Here is a 22,450-nt window from a genome sequence, read left to right on the forward strand (position 1 = left end):
TTTGAACATTTGCGAATTGTCGAAACCAAAACAAGAAAAAAAGTTTATTTACCGCTACTACTTAATCATTTTAACATGTTATATGCGTAATACTAAAAAGCATTATGTACGTATCACAAGCTGAAGTCCACGCTGGCGAAGCCGCGTTTTATATTAGTTGTCAATGAAATCAATTACATATATGCATAGTTATATAATATCATCCATTATATCAATCAATAATACAACGTGTATTGTTACACGGTCGCGAATTTCGCAAACGATGTTTATGCAACGGAAGATGAATTGAAGTCACCAACGCAGATTTGATCAGCTTCTAGAACAGCACGTTGTCACACAGGCCTGGACAACGTCCACCGGGATTTACTTTCAATATAGCATTACAGTTGCTTACTGATTGAGCGAATCATACAGAGGAGGTACCTCGGACCGGAGAACCAGCGAATTAAACTTAACGGGATCACTTTTTTTTAATGATTATCTTATTACCTTTTATTAAATAAAATGTGAAATCATTTAGAAAGCATTTCTGAATATTTATTTAACTATTTAAAAATCAAAATGTATTAATTAAAAACCGGTATCACAAAATCTCACTTTAGTTCGTAATTATAGACTTAGAAAAAATGTTTTTACATTTTTTTTTCTTCTCACACAGCTAGAGACATCATAATAATCGAAAAAATAACTACGATATGATCAGCCTTTCTAAAATAAATTGAAAAAAATTAACACGGGCACGCTTCGCGCACAAAGCGACGCTCACGCCGAAGGTTGTGGGTTCGATTCCCACCCAGGACAGCCATTTGTGAGCATGAACATTTCTGTTTGTCCTGAGTCTGGGTGTAATTTTCTATATAAGTATGTATTTACAAAAGAAAAGTAGTATATGTAGTATATAAGTTGTCTGGTTTCCATAGCACAAGCTTTGTACAAGCTTAATTTGGGATCAGAGGGCGTGTGTGAAAAATGTCCCAGGATATTATTATTATTATAATCTCTCTTGAGATTGGCCGCCGTGGTCGAAATCAGTCTGGAGGACATTATTATATTAATTAATTAATGAATTGTTACAAACCGTCCGTTCCACGGTTGATAGCAATCTTCATTTTATAGTCAAATGGAATTATTATCCACATAATGGAAGCCGCACTGGTGACCTTTCTGTTAATGCTTTTCATCACTCATAATAGATTGCTTGCTATTGTATTACATTTAGCTGAATACGTTAGCAATTGAAATAAATATACAAGCCCTGAGTCTAGCTGTTGTTGTTACTCTATAGGAAACAGGTATTAAAATTATATTTGCAGACTAATAATTTCCAGTCCTTTCCATCATAGTCAGCCAATCTCCCGTTTCCGCGTCTACTCGGGTCCAGCCACTCTCTGCTGGCTGTGTTTATCGATCCGCGGTCCTTATCATAGTTCTCGTTTACACCAACAATTATTGGTCCTTCGACATATGTAACCAGCTCACTGCCACTTCTATATTCACTTGGCACTATAGTCACGGGGTTGGACTATTTCTTTTCTCCTTTTGAGAAGATTTGGAGCTTACTCCACCACAATGATCCAATGCGAATAAGGAATACATGTTACAGATTTTCATCTGACACTTGCAGGTTTCCTCACGACGTTTTCCTTCACCAGCGAAAGACATGAATTATACTAAAGTAAGTAAGCAAACTAAATGTATGACAATTCAGCTGTTATGCCCAGAATTTGAACTCGCAACCATTGGTTACAATTTACGTGTTCTAGCCACTGGGCCACGAAGATTTGTTTATTAATCGAGTACACAATAGATACGGCCGTGTATGTTGTTTTCATCCAAGTTGTATCATCTTACAATGTTGCCAGTATCCATATTCAAGAGTTCAATTAAATCGATCGCAATGTGAGAGTTACGCCCACAACACCCATTTGTTTACGTCGAGCCGATAACTATACTGTCGGCGAATATATTGCGGGCAGTAAGTAATGGCTCTATTTCTTTTTGATATTTGTTTTTTATTACATTTACAAGTTTATTTTTAACTCATAAAATTAATTAACAAATAAAATTTAAAAATGACCGATTATTAATATTAACAATTATATATATTCATATACGTAGTAGAAAACATGTGCTTTAAGCTTAGCTATCATGGCTTAGGCTGACTAAACTGTAGAGAAGGGTCCGAGGCCGATCATCGCAGTGGTTTAGTCACTATGAATCCCAAATAATCCGGCCTCCATCCCCCAAGGGCCCGATATATTTCTGAAGGTTTAGGCGTAAAAAAAGTTGATAACTGTGAGAGATAAATCAAATAAATGTGATAATTTTAGAATGGTGAAATTATTATTTACTTGTTATATTGGTAGTTAGTAGTATTTACTTGGTATATTATTTATCGTTATTAATACTTTTATTAAATAAATGTTAAACGTTTTTTGTTAATAAAATTATCTTTTAAGTTTTTGCTCAATGTATTGTTATTTATATGAAACATTAAGGTAATTTGGAATCGACATGTTACAGTATTGAATTAGCTTAAAGGCAAGAAGTACATTTCAACACGCGTCCCTTAATAAAGAGCCGTTTGATGTCAACTGTTACTACGAATTCGATAGCATTGCATATTATTTATTATATAAAAATATTAGTTAACTATACTTATTGTTAAATTAATTTTAAGCAAATTTTATGTTATTGTGGTTGGGAATGGTACAGTACAATACAGTACAGTAAAAACCTGTTAATGTCCCACTGCTGACCTAAGGTCTCCTGTCCCTTTTGAGGAGAAGGTTTGGAACTTATTCCACCACGTTGCTCCAATGCGGGTTGGGAGAATACACATTTCAATGAAATTAGACACATGCAGGTTTCCTCACGATGTTTTCTTTCACCGTCAAGCACGATGAATTGTGAGCACAAATAAAGCACATAAAAAGATTCACGCGTTCTAACCACTAGGGCATCTCGGCTAGTATGTTCTGTAATTGGAAGTACATATATATTTTAAATGGATATAAGGCATGTGTTCGATGTTTTTTATGTACAACTTCTGGATATCCAAATAAATAAACTTAGCCTCGTTTGAAGGCTTCCTTCAAACGAGGCGTCTTCCTTCAAACGAGGCGTGAAGAGGCATCTTGCGGGCCGGCAAGGCGAAGGCGGCTAGTGCAGAACGTTTTTCCCGTCTGTACTGGCCGTCGTCGCGTTTGGACTCTACTATCACTTACCATCAGGTGGAGTAGAGTCATTTGCCCTCCCGGCGAATATAAAAAAAAAAAAAAAATTAAATTATAAAAATGAATTAAAATTGCAACGTAAAGATAATACGATTATACATAGCGGTTAATGAAAGGCTTCACTAAATAAAAGGTTATGTAGTAGGGTAAGAGGTAGGGCAAGGCTAATTAACTCACTTGTAGAGTTGAAAAGTTAACTATCGTGACTTTTGGTCGTAACAATAATATCGGTATCGATGAACTGGTAACATCAAGTTTATCGAATATTTTGATTCGTGTATCAGGAGCAAGATTGGTCGTTGTCTGCCTGGACGAGATCGCTATGTAGAGATAAGGCCGCCAAAGTTGTATGCTAATTATAATAATAATATCCTGGGATGTTATTCACACACGGCCTGATCCCAAACTGAGCAGAGCTTGTAATATACCAGACAACGGATATACTACATATACCACTTTTCTTTGCAAATACATAATTGTATAGATAATTACACCCAGACACAGTACAAACAGACATGTTCATGTACAAATGTCTGTTCTGGGTGGGAATCGAGCCTACAACATTCGGCGTGAAAGGCAAGTATCTACCAACCACGCCATCAGGCCCGTCGGCCGTCGGCTCGGTAATTGGGCTGTATCCATGTGTTATGTAATTTTTTAATCTTTGTAGAGTAAGTATATTCCATCTATCTATATATATATATATATAAAACTCTGTTGCCTGATTTTAAAATGACTAATGTCAATAAATTTTTTTTTAAATGAAAATTGCAAGAATGAACTTGTTTAATTGATAAAAAAACCTTATTATTACTAGCCATTTTAAGTATATATGGTATGTATGTAGTTTATTGTATAGTCTACTAGTAAAATTCGCGGCTTCCTTCAAATTCTCCCATTTCAGCGTACATTATTCAGCGTACATTATGCCTATTTGAATTACGACTATAAAATATTTAAATAATTAGGTAGCAGAGGTAACATAAAATTAATAAATGGTAGTTTTAATTTCGGTAACTTTTAAATATCCATATTAACCTAAATAGACATAGTTGAAATCACAGACTTGCCAGGGCTTGCCAGGGCTTGCCCAGATTTGAACCCAAGCTCTGTTCGTCTATTTAAACCATATGAATACTTAATAATATCAGTAACAGCCTGTAGATGTCCCACTGCCGGGCTAAGGCTTTCTCTCCTTTTTGAGAAGGAGGTTTGGAGCTTATACCGCAACGCTGCTCCAATGCGGTTTGGTGGAATACACATGTGGCAGAATTTCAATGAAATTAGACACATTTAGGTTTCCTCACGATGTTTTCCTTCACGTATTCCATGAGATTTGATAATACCTCTCCTATATTACAATACAAAAAATTCTTGATTATTATATCTCTATTTATATCGAATTTACTCAAAAGTTTCGATAACAACATCGTTGACATAAAAGACGCCATTTTTTTATGAATCCATAATGAAAATCATATATCATTCATAGATCTCGACCAATAATATCGCTTTAAATCAATTTCAAAGTTTTATTTGTATTTACACTTGTGGTTGTAATAGTAATTTCTACCAACCCGCATTGGAGCAGCGTGGTGGAATAAGCTCCGAACCTTCTATTCAAAAGGGAGAGGAGGCCTTAGCCCAGCAGTGGGACATTAACAGGCTGTTACTGTTGTGGTTGTAATAGGCTGTATGTACATATACATATATGAAAGTTAGTATGTCATACCATCGCTTCCGAAGGTATCAGAAGTAAAACTTGATTTCGATCTTCTGTCATAGATGCAGGATACATTATTATTAAGAGCTAGTAAAATTTACAACTACGTAAATATACGTATATATTTACTTTTTTCACTGGTGGTAGGGCTTTGTGCAAGCTCGTCTGGGTAGGTACCACCCACTCATCAGATATTCTACCGCAAAACAGCAATACTTGATATTGTTGTGTTCCGGTTTGAAGGGTGAGTGAGCCAGTGTAATTACAGGCACAAGGGACATAAAATCTTAGTTCCCAAGGTTGGTGGCGCATTGACTATGTAAGCGATGGTTGACATTTCTTACAATGCCAATGTCTATGGGCATTGGTGACTACTTACCATCATATGTTCGTCCGCTTTCCTATTCTATAAAAAGAAAACATTCGTTGCTATTTTGTCAAAAAACTGCCTGGACGAGATCGCTATGTAGAGATAAGGCCGCCAAAGTTGTATGCTAATTATAATAATAATATCCTGGGATGTTATTCACACACGGCCTGATCCCAAACTGAGCAGAGCTTGTAATATACCAGACAACGGATATACTACATATACCACTTTTCTTTGCAAATACATAATTGTATAGATAATTACACCCAGACACAGTACAAACAGACATGTTCATGTACAAATGTCTGTTCTGGGTGGGAATCGAGCCTACAACATTCGGCGTGAAAGTCAAGTATCTACCAACCACGCCATCAGGCCCGTCGGCCGTCGGCTCGGTAATTGGGCTGTATCCATGTGTTATGTAATTTTTTAATCTTTGTAGAGTAAGTATATTCCATCTATCTATATATATATATATATAAAACTCTGTTGCCTGATTTTAAAATGACTAATGTCAATAACTTTTTTTTTAAATGAAAATTGCAAGAATGAACTTGTTTAATTGATAAAAAAACCTTATTATTACTAGCCATTTTAAGTATATATGGTATGTATGTAGTTTATTGTATAGTCTACTAGTAAAATTCGCGGCTTCCTTCAAATTCTCCCATTTCAGCGTACATTATTCAGCGTACATTATGCCTATTTGAATTACGACTATAAAATATTTAAATAATTAGGTAGCAGAGGTAACATAAAATTAATAAATGGTAGTTTTAATTTCGGTAACTTTTAAATATCCATATTAACCTAAATAGACATAGTTGAAATCACAGACTTGCCAGGGCTTGCCAGGGCTTGCCCAGATTTGAACCCAAGCTCTGTTCGTCTATTTAAACCATATGAATACTTAATAATATCAGTAACAGCCTGTAGATGTCCCACTGCCGGGCTAAGGCTTTCTCTCCTTTTTGAGAAGGAGGTTTGGAGCTTATACCGCAACGCTGCTCCAATGCGGTTTGGTGGAATACACATGTGGCAGAATTTCAATGAAATTAGACACATTTAGGTTTCCTCACGATGTTTTCCTTCACGTATTCCATGAGATTTGATAATACCTCTCCTATATTACAATACAAAAAATTCTTGATTATTATATCTCTATTTATATCGAATTTACTCAAAAGTTTCGATAACAACATCGTTGACATAAAAGACGCCATTTTTTTATGAATCCATAATGAAAATCATATATCATTCATAGATCTCGACCAATAATATCGCTTTAAATCAATTTCAAAGTTTTATTTGTATTTACACTTGTGGTTGTAATAGTAATTTCTACCAACCCGCATTGGAGCAGCGTGGTGGAATAAGCTCCGAACCTTCTATTCAAAAGGGAGAGGAGGCCTTAGCCCAGCAGTGGGACATTAACAGGCTGTTACTGTTGTGGTTGTAATAGGCTGTATGTACATATACATATATGAAAGTTAGTATGTCATACCATCGCTTCCGAAGGTATCAGAAGTAAAACTTGATTTCGATCTTCTGTCATAGATGCAGGATACATTATTAATAAGAGCTAGTAAAATTTACAACTACGTAAATATACGTATATATTTACTTTTTTCACTGGTGGTAGGGCTTTGTGCAAGCTCGTCTGGGTAGGTACCACCCACTCATCAGATATTCTACCGCAAAACAGCAATACTTGATATTGTTGTGTTCCGGTTTGAAGGGTGAGTGAGCCAGTGTAATTACAGGCACAAGGGACATAAAATCTTAGTTCCCAAGGTTGGTGGCGCATTGACTATGTAAGCGATGGTTGACATTTCTTACAATGCCAATGTCTAAGGGCGTTTGGTGACCACTTACCATCAGGTGGCCCATATGCTCGTCCACCTTCCTATTCTATAAAAAAAAAATATATCGAATTCTTTCGTTGCTTATTAATATATTTACACTATTTTTACTAACAAAACTATTAATAACTCCCATTTGTTTATCTTCACTATTTTCATCGTCGATAAATTATGCGTCGATATATTTACAACACTATAAGAGATAGAGCACGGATTATCGGCTTCGTAGAATAAAGTATTTGTAACGCAGATACCGTTTTCATTTTTTAAACAGTGTAGTTGTTTTTGATGTTGGAATTTTTTTTTTGACAAAATAGCAACGAATGTTTTCTTTTTATAGAATAGGAAAGCGGACGAACATATGATGGTAAGTAGTCACCAATGCCCATAGACATTGGCATTGTAAGAAATGTTAACCATCGCTTACATTACCAATGCGCCACCAACCTTGGGAACTAAGATGTTTTGTCCCTTGTACCTGTAATTACACTGGTTCACTCACCCTTCAAATCGGAACACAACTATACCAAGTACTGCTGTTTTGCAGTAGAATATCTGATGAAGTGTGTACCTACCCAGACGAGCTTGCACAAAGCTCTACCAGTAAAGTCTGAAACTTGTAAAAAAAAGACAAAATATCTCGTCGTTTTTACTGTCCTATATTTAATGTATAGTTTTTTTTTACGTTTCAATCGACACACCGAGCTATACATCGCGCAAAATTACAATTGTAAAGTTCTTGTACGACCATCTCTCGTACTGATTTCGCTCTATCCCTCATTAATGATTTTACATTCGAAAGAAGAAGACACAGCAATGTTTAACTAATCACCCGCTAAATAACGTTTACGAGGCCGTTAGTTCCCAATCTACGTTCCGAAATCCAAATATGTCAATCCATAGATTTATTATTGATAAACTTTATTACATAACCCGATTAAACTTACGATTCTAAATTTAAAAAAGGAAATACAGATTATATATTTATCATTATTACGGCCGTATTATATTGGCGTAAAAGTGCTTTATATGAAACCAAATGCTCTACTCTCCATGACAAAAGTCAACTACTTAGGATCACTTGAATCCAGTGAAATATTGTCCATACGATTATTTAATATAGTGACAAATTATCTTTCTATACATTTACAAGTTACGATGAATTTAAGGATGGATTCATAGATAAGTAGAATAGAATAGAATATGCTTTATTGTACACCAAAAGAGTTACAGAACCATTTTAAACACAAACACAAAAGAAACGAAATCTATTTTGTACAAAAGGCGGTCTTATCGCTAAAAGAGCGATCTCTTCAAGACAACCTTTGGGTGAAGGACATGAAATAAATAAATAAATAAAGCGGTAAGGAGGTGTACTAATCATCTCAATTTTTATTTTTTAAATATATAAATAATATATACATAAACATACATATATAATATATAAAACAAAACATTAAAAAAAAAAAGTTATTATGATAATTATAATAGTATGTACGAGTATTACTCCATGAATAACCTCAAAATCCTTCTTTTATCTATCAACCAGGAGCATGATATCCGATACACTGACATTTCATTAAATACCAAATAGGACGATATCAAAAGTTTAAAAAAAAGTAAAGAGTAAAAAATAATATTGCCAGTGTAATTTGCGATGATGTGAGAATTCTAACGAACCCCACACATCCAAATCAGTTCAGGCATTTAATAGTTATGGTGGAATAATGGAACTCACATATTTATGCGAACTCTGAAAACGTTATGCTGCATTTTTGTGAAGTCGTGTAAAAAGAGACATTATGAGCACTCGTAAAAAAGAAAAAAAAAATAACTTATTTCTATTATTTTTTTTTTCATTTACAGGTACCGTAACCATTATATAAATATATATACCGTGGTGTAACGAATTTTAATTGTCTTGTGTGTTTTTTCCGACGCTTTTGCCAAAGGGACAACTGACAGACGACAGTAAAGTCATAAGAGTAAATCCAAGACTTGAAGATCGTAATTTTGTTTGCGCTGGAATTTTACGATTGTCTCCGCTATACGGGTACAATCTCGCCAGGCTAATAATATTTTACGCTCGTGCTTTATAATCCAAGTAAATAAAAGTGTACCTAAAGTTTATCTAGTAAAGTAAATTGACGTTCTGTTATTATCCCACTGCTGGACTAAGACCTCTTCTCCTTTTGAGGAGCTGCTATGGTACATATACGCGGATTTTACAAATGTCGGAGATTTTAATCTTAAGCAAATATCCTCACAATGATTCTGAGCACGAAATGAATTTTAGTTTAAGTAGTTTTGCCTGGGTTTGAACCTGTCATCTTTGTTTAAAATTTACGTGTTTTAAACGATAAGCCATTACAGATATTTTTTTTATTAAATAAAAGCTAAACACAAAACACAAATATAAATGAAACGGAAACTTCTAAGAAACGTAGCTAATTGACATATAAGGCTAGAGTATACTATATACCCTACAATTAAGCCCTTATAGAGTGCGTTACACACAGTCCTGTCTGTGCAGTTACGTTTACAAATTAAATTGAAAATGAAATTCTACATATACGTACATTTGTATGTATATCATGTTTTACGTCATACGATCAATTAACGATACATCCCGGCCTTGAGTTTGCTAACAGCATTATAACTATAGTGCCTTCTAAATCGGTCATTGGATTAATACAGGTGATGGACATACACATTATAAATATTAATACCATATCAGATATTTAATTTATAGAATGTAATATGAGCCACGATCCGGTTGGCGTTGTTGGTAGATACTTGCCTTTCACGCCAAAGGTTGTGGGTTCGATTCCCACCCAGGACAGACATTTTTGTGCATGAACATATCTTTTTGGCCTGAGCGTGGGTGTAATTATCTATATAAGTATGTATTTACACGAGATAAGTAGCATATCAGTTGTCTGGTTTCCATACTACAAACTCTGCTTAGTTTGGGATCAGATGGCCGTGTGTGAATAATGTCCTAGGATATTATTATTAATATTATAAGTCTGTTCAAGTAATGAGAACTACCCATTCGATTTTCATGAAACTTATATTTCATACAAAATCGTTTTAGTCTAAAATTTTGACAAGAAAAATTGTGTATTTAAATGTCAAAGTTTATAATATGAAAATTTTACTTCTCGACCAGACGTCGTAAGTGTAAAATCCCACAAAGTGATCCCACAAAGTTGAAATTCCTAAAAAATATTTCTTAGCTTGATACGCTACAAAACAAATTTGTGTTCAAAATTTCAGCTTTCTAAACTCATTAGTTTATTATAGTGTACACACTTTCTATCTTCCAGACTCCGGGCTGATACTGAGAATTTTTCGGCGGAAAAAACCTAATAAATATTTATCGGTCCGACCTAGGGTTTGAACCTAGGAACTCGGGATGTCAGGCCTTATATCTAGCCGCTCACGTATAAATATAGAAGACAAACGTAAACACTTAAATCTTTAATATCACACAGTTAGACAGTTTTCACTTATCATTATAGACGATACAGGTCGATTCAGATAATATTCTTTTCGAAACACGAACGTCTCCACCCAAAGACAAGTAATTATTGGTGACTTCCTGTCACCGGTTTGTTAATAATTACAAACAGTTGCAATTATAGAAATCGCCGATTATTCACGATAGATGTTATCGAAAACTACGTAGAAATGCAATTGAAGAAAAAAAAAAACAAAAACAAATGCGAATAGAAAAATACGCGACGTTATCATAGACATAAACTTTAGTTTTATTTCTTACATAATAATATTACTCCTTATCTGATAAGCGACGATATATCTATTTATAGCTTCCAAATATCAAATATAATTGCGATATCTTATCGAATTCCTGTAAATAAAACGCTACTCATCACAAAAGGAGAGCAGCTCTTAGCCCAGCGGTGGGACACTCAAAGGCTTACTTACTCACTCATTCCTTACTAATCTTCGGATTAAGATTGCTCCGAGGGATGCCATTTAGGTAATAAGATATTCCAACTGTGCGCATACATAAGCTCATAATCTCAGACCATAAGACACCTAACGCCTGACCTCCATTCCTCATAACACGCGGGTAAAACTTAGATAATTATATTGTATATTATTTGAGCTTACTGTTTGATTGTTTTCTCTCTGCGCTGTTCTATTTTTGGTACTATTTTCAAGTGGAAAATTTGACGGTTAATGTCTAGGAATCAATTGATTTATTTATTGTATGTTGTTAATACTATACTGTTTATTTCCCTAATAAAAATAAAATAAAATTGATTCTACGGTGTTCGCAATATATTGACGGTATTAGAAATGCGACATTTCGGTCTACGAAAATTCCATGAGTACATATAAAAAAAAAACATCGAACATATACATTCTCGAATTTTTTCAAAGTATAATCTAATCTTATCTTCTCTTATCATAAAAAAGCCGAGATGGCCTAGTGGTTAAGAGTCGAGATGGCCTAGTGGTTAAGAGTCGAGATGGCCTAGTGGTTAAGAGTCGAGATGGCCTAGTGGTTAAGAGTCGAGATGGCCTAGTGGTTAAGAGTCGAGATGGCCTAGTGGTTAAGAGTCGAGATGGCCTAGTGGTTAAGAGTCGAGATGGCCTAGTGGTTAAGAGTCGAGATGGCCTAGTGGTTAGAACGCGTGATGGCCTAGTGGTTAGAACGCGTGAATCTTAACCGATGATCGTGGGTTCAAACCCGGGCAAAGCACCAATAAATTTTCATGTGCTTAATTTGTGATTATAATTAATCTCGTGCTTTACGGTGAAGGAAAACATCGTGAGGGAACCTGCATGTGTCTTATTTCACTGAAATTCTGCCACATGTGTATTCCACCAACTTGCATTGGAGCAGCGGTGGAATAAGCTCCGAACCTTCTCTTCAAAAAAGAAGAAAGGAGGCCTTTAGCCCAGCAGTGGGACATTATCAGGCTGTTACTGTTTTATAATCTTATCTTAATATTATCTTTTAAATAATCTTATATATGTTTTTCTATTTCGTGCATAGTATATATTTTATAATCGCCACTAAAATTCAATGTTAGTAAACATACAACCGTTTTTAAACATTATCTACAACATCTGAACTGTCAGTAATGTTTATAGCGTAGCGTGGAACACGTAAACCTATGCTAAAAATAAAATCGTGTTATTGAAAATTATATTTGGTAATGATTTAACTTTTTTTTTTTTAAATTTTAAATATAGAATCATAGCAATGGTCGTTTTGAAGGAATTACTAATATTCCTATTTACCCCTAAAATTTAACGTAAAGCTTTTGCTGTTAGTGTTGCCGAGTATAACCTAAGCGGTCACACGGCCCGTAAAATCATTGCGCTATAGACACGTGAATCTAATTGTTGTTTGAGGGTTCAAACCCTGGCAAGCTTCACTGAATTTTCATGCTTAAGGTGAGTTTATAATTCAACTCGTGTTCTGCAGTGAAGGAAAAATCGTGAGGAGACCTACACGTATCGGATATAAATCTGCTAACCCGAACTGTAGCAGTGCGGTCGAGTGAGCTTTTAACCTCCTCGAAAGGAGAGACCTTAACCTAGCATTGAGATTTATTTGAATTAATTGTTTATACAGCTATAGTTCTTATTAATACAAGTATAAGGGTCAAATTTGTATTCCGTTTATTATTTACCAGTCGAAATTTATTTATTTTGTTTTATCTGTGCGATTTATTATTTACAATTTTCAAGATGTTTACTTAACTATGACAAATTTTCAATTATGTAACACAATTTACAAGGTACTTTGACCTCGGAACTTTAGAACAGGTTACGATGTCAGAGAAATTTGCATGTTAAACAAAATGCAATGCAAATTATTAATGACAGATCCGCTTGACTTGAATTAACAAATGGATGACGAGAAGCCTATTTGAGTCATATATTTTGCCTATAAATCTCCCGTTGCTAGGCTAAGGTCTCCTCACATTTCAAGAATATTTGGAGCTTATTCCATGTAATATTATTTTTTTATCTATTCGCCGGGAAGGCAAATATCTCCACTCCACCTGATGGTAAGTGATAGTGCAGTCGGAAAGAATGTTCTGCACTAGCAGACCGCACAGTAGACCCCTGGGGAAATATTGGTGACTACTTAAAGATGGGCATCTTCTGTTAACACGTCCTTTTTAAGCAGTAGAAATCTTCAGTAAAATACCCGGGTTCCTGGGGTGGGGTTCTGGGTTATGTGGAATTCTTACCTACTAAAACAACTGCGATATAAACATGAAAAACGGACCCAGTTTAATAAAAAAGCTTATCACAATTACACAATCAAATTACAAAACAATTTCAAGCACCTATAGTATAAATGCGAAAGTCAGTTTGTTCGTTACAGTGGACGGTGTCCACGCTGACTACTCAACCGACAGTCATGTAATGTTGCAGACACGTTGTCAGCGATACAGAAAAGGACATAGGGTACCCGAACCCCCTCCAAACTAGTCAGCATATAACAATAACAAATTCATTCACACGAAACGATCGTTTCGATGCTCCGTAACTTGTTATCTAATCTATTGAAGTAAATTCCCACGGTACACTTGCGTTACGTTAAAATTTGCGATTGTATTGTTGGAATGAGACGGCAATACGTCCCGTGTATTAGCTATTTTTGAATTCGCGATAACATATCAATACAAATACTAATACAACATATCAATACAATACAAATACAAATACTAATACACTGGTGGTAGAGCTTTGTGCAAGCTCGTCTGGGTAGGTACCACCCACTCATCAGATATTCTACCGCAAAACAGCAGTACTTGTTATTGTTGTGTTCCGGTTTGAAGGGTGAGTGAGCCAGTGTAATTACAGGCACAAGGGACATAACATCTTAGTTCCCAAGGTTGGTGGCGCATTGGTGATGTAAGCGATGGTTAACATTTCTTACATTGCCAATGTCTAAGGGTGTTTGGTGACCACTTACCATCAGGTGGCTCATATGCTCGTCCGCCTTCCTATACTATAAAAAAATAAAATAAAAAATAAAATACGATTGATGAATTAAAAGTGTATTTCTTTTAAATAGATGTGCGGTTGAGCCCTTAGGGAAATATCAACTGTCCCTAAGATTGTCAATGCGCTACCAACCTTGAAGACTATGGTGTTATGTCCGTTGCGCCCGTAGTTCTAGTGGCTTATTCACCGTTCAAATTCACTCAACAATACCAAGTGTTGCCGTTTGGCGGTAGAACACATGAATATACGCCCAGAGATAGGTACCACCTACCATCATTGAGAATCCACAAAGCCCTGTCACTAATCGACGTAGCCTGCTAGTGATTTAAAATTAACTGACCTTTTTTAAGTTATTATCGTTACTTATAGAATAGGAAGGCGGTCGAGCATATGGGCCACCTGATGGTAAGTGGTCACCAAACGCCCTTAGACATTGGCATTGTAAGAAATGTCAACCATCGCTTACATAGCCAATGCGCCACCAACCTTGGGAACTAAGATTTTATGTCCCTTGTGCCTGTAATTACACTGGCTCACTCATCCTTCAAACCGGAACACGACAATACCTGTTTTGCGGTAGAATATTACGTATAATGGATTACTTATAAGATAAATACAATAAAGTAAATAATCAATTTTTAATAGTATAAATGCGTGAGAAAATATATCGGTTTGTTACGCTATTCACCTAAACCGAATTTGATGACGTTTGGTATGAAGCAAGATTGAACCCCAAGGAAGGTCTTAGGCTTCTTTTTCTTACCTACCGAAACTAGTTATAGCATAGGAAAGGTGGCATGTATATGTATGTATGTATGTATGTACGTACGTATGTATGTAAGTATGGATATTGACATATGAGTGCAGAAGATTCTAATTTCAAAATATCGCCAGAATTGATGTTTAATTATAAAATCGCATTCACACGAGTCGATATAACGAAAGCTATTTGAATCGTCTGAATAGATTTTTAAACGAATTGAAGCGAGACATAAAGAAGAATATTTCGTCGAATCAATTTGTAGCTATAATACAACCACAAGAGGAGAAAACCCGAATAAATAATTTTGACACCGATTTTATTGGTCACCAATAACAATTGACGCGATACCATCGGTCGAGATCTAGAATAATCTATGATATTCACTATGGAGTCGCGAAAAAATTGCGTTTTCAATGTCCGCGAAATTGAAAGTTAAAATTAATAAATAAAGGTAAATTCATCAAGAACTGTTTACAGTGCGCAAAACTGCAGAACAATTAGAAAATCGTATGCAAATACTCCGATTGGAATACATCGATTGTTTCATTTTCACTTCGAATGGATATCATCAGGAAATGAATATCGGTAACATAGTATCGAACCGAATCAACAAGCACTAACGTATTTTTTTTTAAATCGAAACGAGTAAAATCGCCACAGTGTCAAGTAGGACAAGAAAACAAGCATTGAGTGATGTAAATCTTATCTGCCTATAGACATTACCATTGTAAACTCGGTTTGAAAGACGCAACGCGATTATGTAAACACTCAATACATACGCTTCGAAACGCCTCGTCTTGTAGTCGATACGAGATCGTCAACGATGTTTATAATTCATCTCGTACTTGACGGTAAAGGAAAATTATGAGGAAACCTGTCTGTGTCTAATTTCATTAAAAATTCTCCCATGCGTATCCACCAACCCGCATTGGAGCAGCGTGGTGGAAAAAGCTCCAAACCATCTCCTCAAATGATACTCTTCATTAATCCAGCAGTGGGACATTCACAGGCTGTTTATATGATTATTTTACTCAGAATTCATATTTATTCATATTATATTATTCATTCGTAGCATGCGAAAGCGATCCCGTGGCGCTCGTTGTTGAGACGAAAAGGATACAAACGTACAGACGGTCCCCCTGATGGTAAACGGACACTGTCATGGACATCTGTAATATAAGGAATTGCGGAAACGTAGACATTCTCGTAAGAACCCGTACAATGGACGTTTGAAAATACCCCCCTATTATAGGGAACAGTGCGCTTTTAATATCCATCACGACAAATCGTAACAGAAAATCCTTAAATATTTCTGTATCTGGCACATCTGAATAAACATTTCTATCGGAGCCGACTGATTCGAAATTTATAATATTATTATAATCGTTTCTCCTGACTGATTATCACCGCACAATCTATACTACTGTAGTTAGAAAGCTGAAAATTGAAACGTAAGTTGATTTTATAACTTTAACATCCGCTTAGACCGAAAGAAAGAAAGAGATAAAAAGATCTTTGGTGATTTCAACTTTAAGAGAGGCAAATGGTAAACGTAATATTGTAGTAATTTTACAAGTACGAAGTCGGACAGACTAGTTTATAACATTAAAATTCAAACACGAGTTTACCACGCATTTATCAGAAAAAATTACGTCGATACAACTCAACGTGAACTCGCCCTATACGTATTGCAACAGCGAGCAAGTTCCTTATGAAGGTTAAGTATCTGATATTAGGCTTATGTAAAGCCTTAGGTATTCATAATAATTTGAATATTTATAAATAGAATGGAAAGGGATGGGCCTGTTTTTTTTTTGGTATTGGTAGGCGGACGGCCAAATGGGCCACCTGATGTTAAGTGGTCACCACCGCCCATAGACATTGGCGATGTAAGAAATATTAACCGTTCCTTACATCGCCAATGCACCACCAACCTTGGGAACGAAGTTGTTATGCCAACAAAAACAACAAAAAAGCTTTAAAAAATCTCACTTCGGTTCTTACAAATTGCCGTCCCCATCATGTTATAGAAGTGAGGGATAAGAGAGTACACCTGTGCACTATAATAACTCCTGAACGATTTGCCATCGTCTCTGAGATTCGCGGCCATGACCGAAATATAGACAAAAGAACATCATATATACAAAAACATATGTAAAATAAAATATATTTTTTAATCCTTTCATTTGTTATCTCAATACGTCTGGACAAGACTTCCTGGAAAAATATGACTAGTTACAACCATTTATTTAAATGCGAAGGTGGACTCACGGTTATCCGATACATACACGTTTGTATATGTGTTTTGTGTACTTATGTAATTATGTAAAAAAGCCGAGAGTGGTATGAGCGCGTGAATCTTAACCGATGATCGTGAGTTCAAACCCGGGCAAGCACCACTGAACTTTCATGTGCTTAATTTGTGATTATGTATAATTCATCTCGTGCTTGACGGTGAAGGAAAACATCGTGAGGAAACCTAACTTTGTCTTATTTCACTGAAATTCTGCCCTACGTGTATTTCACCAATCCGCACTGGAGCAGCGTGGTGGAATAAGCTCCAAAATCTTCTCCTCAAAAAGGGAGAGGGGGCTTTAGTCCAATGGGACATTGACAGGCTGTTACTGTACTGTAGTTTTGTATTTTTTATATAAAAAAATATATTGACATTAGGTACGCAGACCGGCTAATGACCACCTGATGGTTAGTAGTCAACTGCCAATGGACAGTATCACAAAAATAATCTTCCTTCTCGTACTTTATACATCTAATTTGAACGTAATCGATTTTACGAATGCAAAAATGTTTTTTTTTTTGTTTACTACAGATTATAATAATTATCTTACTTTTATAATTGCAAACGGAACCGTCGTAACATACTTAACGTTATTTAAGATTTAAAAGATTAGACGATTCTCTACGTTGTTTTGTAGATAACATACATCCGGCAGTACAGAGGCACGTACATTAATCACAATATTTTATAAAATAAAGTTCCTCGTCGCGTCTGTTTGCCTGTGATAAACTCAAAAACTATTCAGCGGATTTTCATACGGTCTTCACCATTGAACGGTCTGATTCATAAGAAAGGTGTATAATTATATATGTAGGTAGGTATATAGGTGACTATATATTATACAAATGCGTAACTCTATCTGTGTGTCTGTTGCGCTTTCGGCTAAACTACTGAACAGATTTTGATGAAACAGGTGTGCGTATGTTCGTAATTCTTCTCATCCTAAATAAATTCAGCCGATTTTTTCCATTTATAGTCTGATTCATCATATATATATATATATATATATATATATATATATATATATATATATATATATATATATACATATATATATTTATCGAGATGTATGAGAGGGTAGAGACATAGATGTAATATGTAGATATATTAATAAGATTAAAAAAAATGGTATTGTATTTTTTTTTACTATTAATAGGCCAGCGTTTGACCGTTGACTTGCCTGATGTTAAGCATCGACACGGTCTAAGATGTAGCACGCTTGCCTATAAGAAATGTGTTTACTCTGGATTTGAAGACACCAACATTGTACCTATCGGGAACTAATACTATATACAACTAATATATACTATACTAAATATATAATATATAAACACTTACCTAGTTGTATAGATCCCATAATTTGTGAAGATTGAATCTTCTTATACGTAATCTCGCCCCCTTCCCCGACACGCCGGTGACCAATCTTACGATCGGACTTGTGAACCTTGCTGATCGCCCCCAGGGGGCCCACTGCTGGCTGAAAAATTAAACATCAATGAGTACATGGACTACGCCTTATGTGTGTGTGTGTGCGTGTGTGGAATTATCCATTACGTACGATAGGCTATTAATGTATTAACTTATGACCTTATCGTGTAACGTGTTCGCTATCCTAATTCATGATAGTGTATCGATTTTACAGGCTTATATCTTGTTTAAGTGGGGTTTGTAAGACAATGCTGTGTCTTCCTTTTTCAAATGTCAAATCGATGATGAGAGACGAGTGCAATTGGTATTTAACTACATACCCGCTAAACAATTATAAGTATGGTCGTTGATCTTACCTTTAAACATCAAATTTTTTTATATATTTATGAGACAATGTACACGCATACGCATTAGCAACAAGTTTCCAAAAACGTTCAAAAATGTTCAATTGTTTAACGTAAAAATAATCGTTTATTTTTTTTATAGAATAGAAAGGCGGACGAGCATATGGGCCACCTGATGGTAAGTGGTCACCAACGCCCTTGGACATTGGCATTCTAAGAAATGTCAACCATCGCTTACATAGCCAATGCGCCACCAAACTTGGGAACTAAGATTTTATGTCCTTTGTGGCTGTAATTACACTGGCTCACTCATCCTTCAAAACGGAACACAACAATATCAAGTACTGCTGTATTGCGGTAGAATATCTGATGAGTGGATGGTACCTACCCAGACGAGCTTGCACAAAACCCTACCACCAGTAATTAGCCTACCATAAGTAGTTTAGGAACGTTCGCATTATTACTTAGATGATAACACACCTTGGGAATAGAACGATCACCTTCTGACTATTTGACTGACTGACTACTGACTAATTAGCTTCTTAGGTACTACTTCTTAGCAACTAAATTACTATAATATTAATTAATCGATTAATGTTGCTCTTGATCATGTTTTATTATATTATACTTTTTTTTTTGTACCCAAACGATGCATGACATAATTAGATACATGCCTACTTAAAACGAAACATTTTGCAAAAACACTTAATCATAACAACGATATCATTATTTTAAAAAAATACAACCAGAAATAAATTAATCCTAAAAATAGAATTCATACCAAATTACTCGTCGTGTTCGTGACGTTTAACTTCCCCTAACCGCCTACGTTTCAACCATTCACATGCCAAAATATTCGGGTCAACGACATATATGATATTATTAATTAGGCCGAACTTACATTGACTTGTGACTGATGAAAATTTATGAACCAATAAAAAAGTAAGCTGGCGTATTAATTTTATCGTTAAATCCGTAATCGTTTTTTTCTTAAATACATTTGATATTATTATATATTTTATTTATTTCGTATAAATATAAATATTCACTAACAACTTCGAGAGGTTTCCCCTCGACGTATATCGGTCCCGACACGACATGCCTATTGAACATGACCTTGGTCTTGTCCAAGTTTATACCGAGACCGACACACCGGGAAGACTCGCCTAGGCTACGCAGCATTTCGGTAAGTTGTTCCAGCGACTCTGCTATGATGACGATATTGTCGGCAAATCGAAGGTGTCAAAAATCAAAAATCAGGACTAGTCCACAAATTCAAAGTCGCTCAGCGTGCTATGGAGCGAGCTATGCTCGGAGTATCTTTGAAGGATAAGATCAGAAATTGAGATTATCCGGAAAAGAACCGGAGTCACCGACATAGCTTGCAAAATTAGCAGGCTGAAGTGGCAGTGGGCTGGTCACGTATGTCGTAGGACCGATGGCCGTTGGAGCAGACGAGTCCTAGAGTGGAGACCGCGAATCGGCAAGCGCAGCGTAGGGCGCCCTCCAGCCAGGTGGACCGACGACCTTAAGAAGGTGGCGGGCACCAACTGGATGCGGAAGGCGGAGGACAGGGAGCTTTGGCGCACCTTGGGAGAGGCCTATGTTCAGCAGTGGACAACGATTGGCTGTTGATTGATTGATTGAAATATAAATAATATTTATTTTATAAAAGAATCGGTCGGTTTATAAATTGCTTTAATGTTAGTTTTTGAACGATATTTAAAATATTTTCGACCGATGACGACGGGACAGACATGTGATAAAAATTATACAGCCAAATATTCAGTTATTTTATATTATTGTCTCATGACACACACATATATATGTCGTGGAAAAACAATATTTTTAATTAAAAGTAGCTGAATTGACTATAGTAGTAACGGGTAAACGCGGTGACTTCTTTCGTTGTTGAAGTCACGTGGACAGAGTCGTGTTGGGGAGTGGGGTGACTGTTTATAAAAACACTTGCATTCGAGAAATGGGGGGTTGCGTTTGAGAAACCGACCAGTCCACACCTCCAAGGCGAAACTATCGGTTTACCTATTTAGTACCTAATTATACTTGTGTATTGTGATCTGTAACAATAAATCCTTGTTATACCTACATTAAGTTATTATTGATACAATATCGTGATGGACCCCGTACCACCGAATTTAGAAGAAGACAGCTCTATCGCTCAGCCACCGCTGCCGCCGTCATATATATGTGTCATGAGACGTAAAACATATAAATAATAATTAAATTTACTATGAAGCCCTTGTATATTATAACCGTCATATTAGTAGTATTCGAATCGGATAAATAAACAATATACAAAACATACTATTTATACATATTACATTTGTGTAGATTACGTATCGTAGAAATGGTGACGTCATCAACTGTCGTAGAAAAGCGTCAATTGATTTACGTTAGTTCAAAACTTCAAGTCAGCTTCAAGTTTAGCTTTCAAGTCTAGAAAACTTAAGGTTCCGGGTTCAAATTCTTTATCGAACCAGTAAAAGTTATTACGTTATCCTCAGTAACAGAAATCAATGAAAGTAAGTCTTTTTTTTAAATTTATTGTATCTAATGTAAGATGTCCTGTCGTCCTGTTCCCGTGGAAATACGGGGACAAAATGTATCCTATGTTACTCGATGATAATGTAGCTTTTCATTGGTGAAAGAATTTTTTAAATCGGTTTAGTGGTTTACGCGTGTAAGCGTAACAAACAAACAACCTCACTTTCGCAACTGTAATATTAGTATGAATATAAAACATAAATCCTGTACAACATTTCATATCATATATTAAGATATTTTGTTGAAAGCATTTACGATATTTTGCCTATAAGTGTCGTTTAGGAACTGATTACTTAAATAATTAAAAATATCTTCTTTTATCGGATGTCGAAGCGATAATGGCCTAGGGAAGCAAAAAGGCCAGTGGGCAGACCACCCGCCCGACGGTCAGACGATTTTTGGAAAATGGCGCGTGCTCAATGGATGCGACTAGCACAGGACCGGGAGAATTGGCGCGCCTGTGAGGAGGCCTATGTCCAGCAGTGGATTAATGTGGGCTGAATATGATGATGATGATGAATCGATGAAGTCAGACAGAGAGAGATCATTTTAACTAGACGCCCACTAAGCAATGTTTTTAAGTAAGATCGAATGTGTTTATATGTTCGCCGTAATTAACAAACAAACTCACTTCGATGTAAACCATAAATCCTTAATAACTATCCCCTTTCAACTCAGCATTAAGTTTGTACACACGACCCTATTCAAGATTACGTAGCATTTTATTATTTATAGCATAAAAGCAGACAGAAAAATGGGCCCATTCGTTACTCCCCCAAGGCAAATAATCACAGCTAACCAAAGAGATTGGCGTATATATGAAGTATAAACCATTACTAACACCATCATTGCGTTGCC

General features: G+C 35.8%; 1 protein-coding gene across 12 annotated transcripts in view; it reads right to left on the reverse strand.

The window, feature by feature from the left end:
- The window catches only part of LOC126779056 (phosphatidylinositol 4-phosphate 5-kinase type-1 alpha), a 75,569-nt gene that overhangs the window by 40,152 nt on the left and 12,967 nt on the right, over positions 1 to 22,450 (reverse strand). For all 12 annotated transcript variants that reach the window (XM_050502842.1, XM_050502841.1, XM_050502844.1 and 9 more), the window contains exon 3: positions 18,594 to 18,732. In XM_050502842.1, the coding sequence (XP_050358799.1) occupies positions 18,594 to 18,732 (139 nt within the window). The remainder of the gene's footprint in view (positions 1 to 18,593; positions 18,733 to 22,450) is intronic.

The sequence above is a fragment of the Nymphalis io genome, chromosome 28 (genome assembly GCF_905147045.1).
Source record: "Nymphalis io chromosome 28, ilAglIoxx1.1, whole genome shotgun sequence".
Lineage (NCBI taxonomy): Eukaryota > Metazoa > Arthropoda > Insecta > Lepidoptera > Nymphalidae > Nymphalis > Nymphalis io.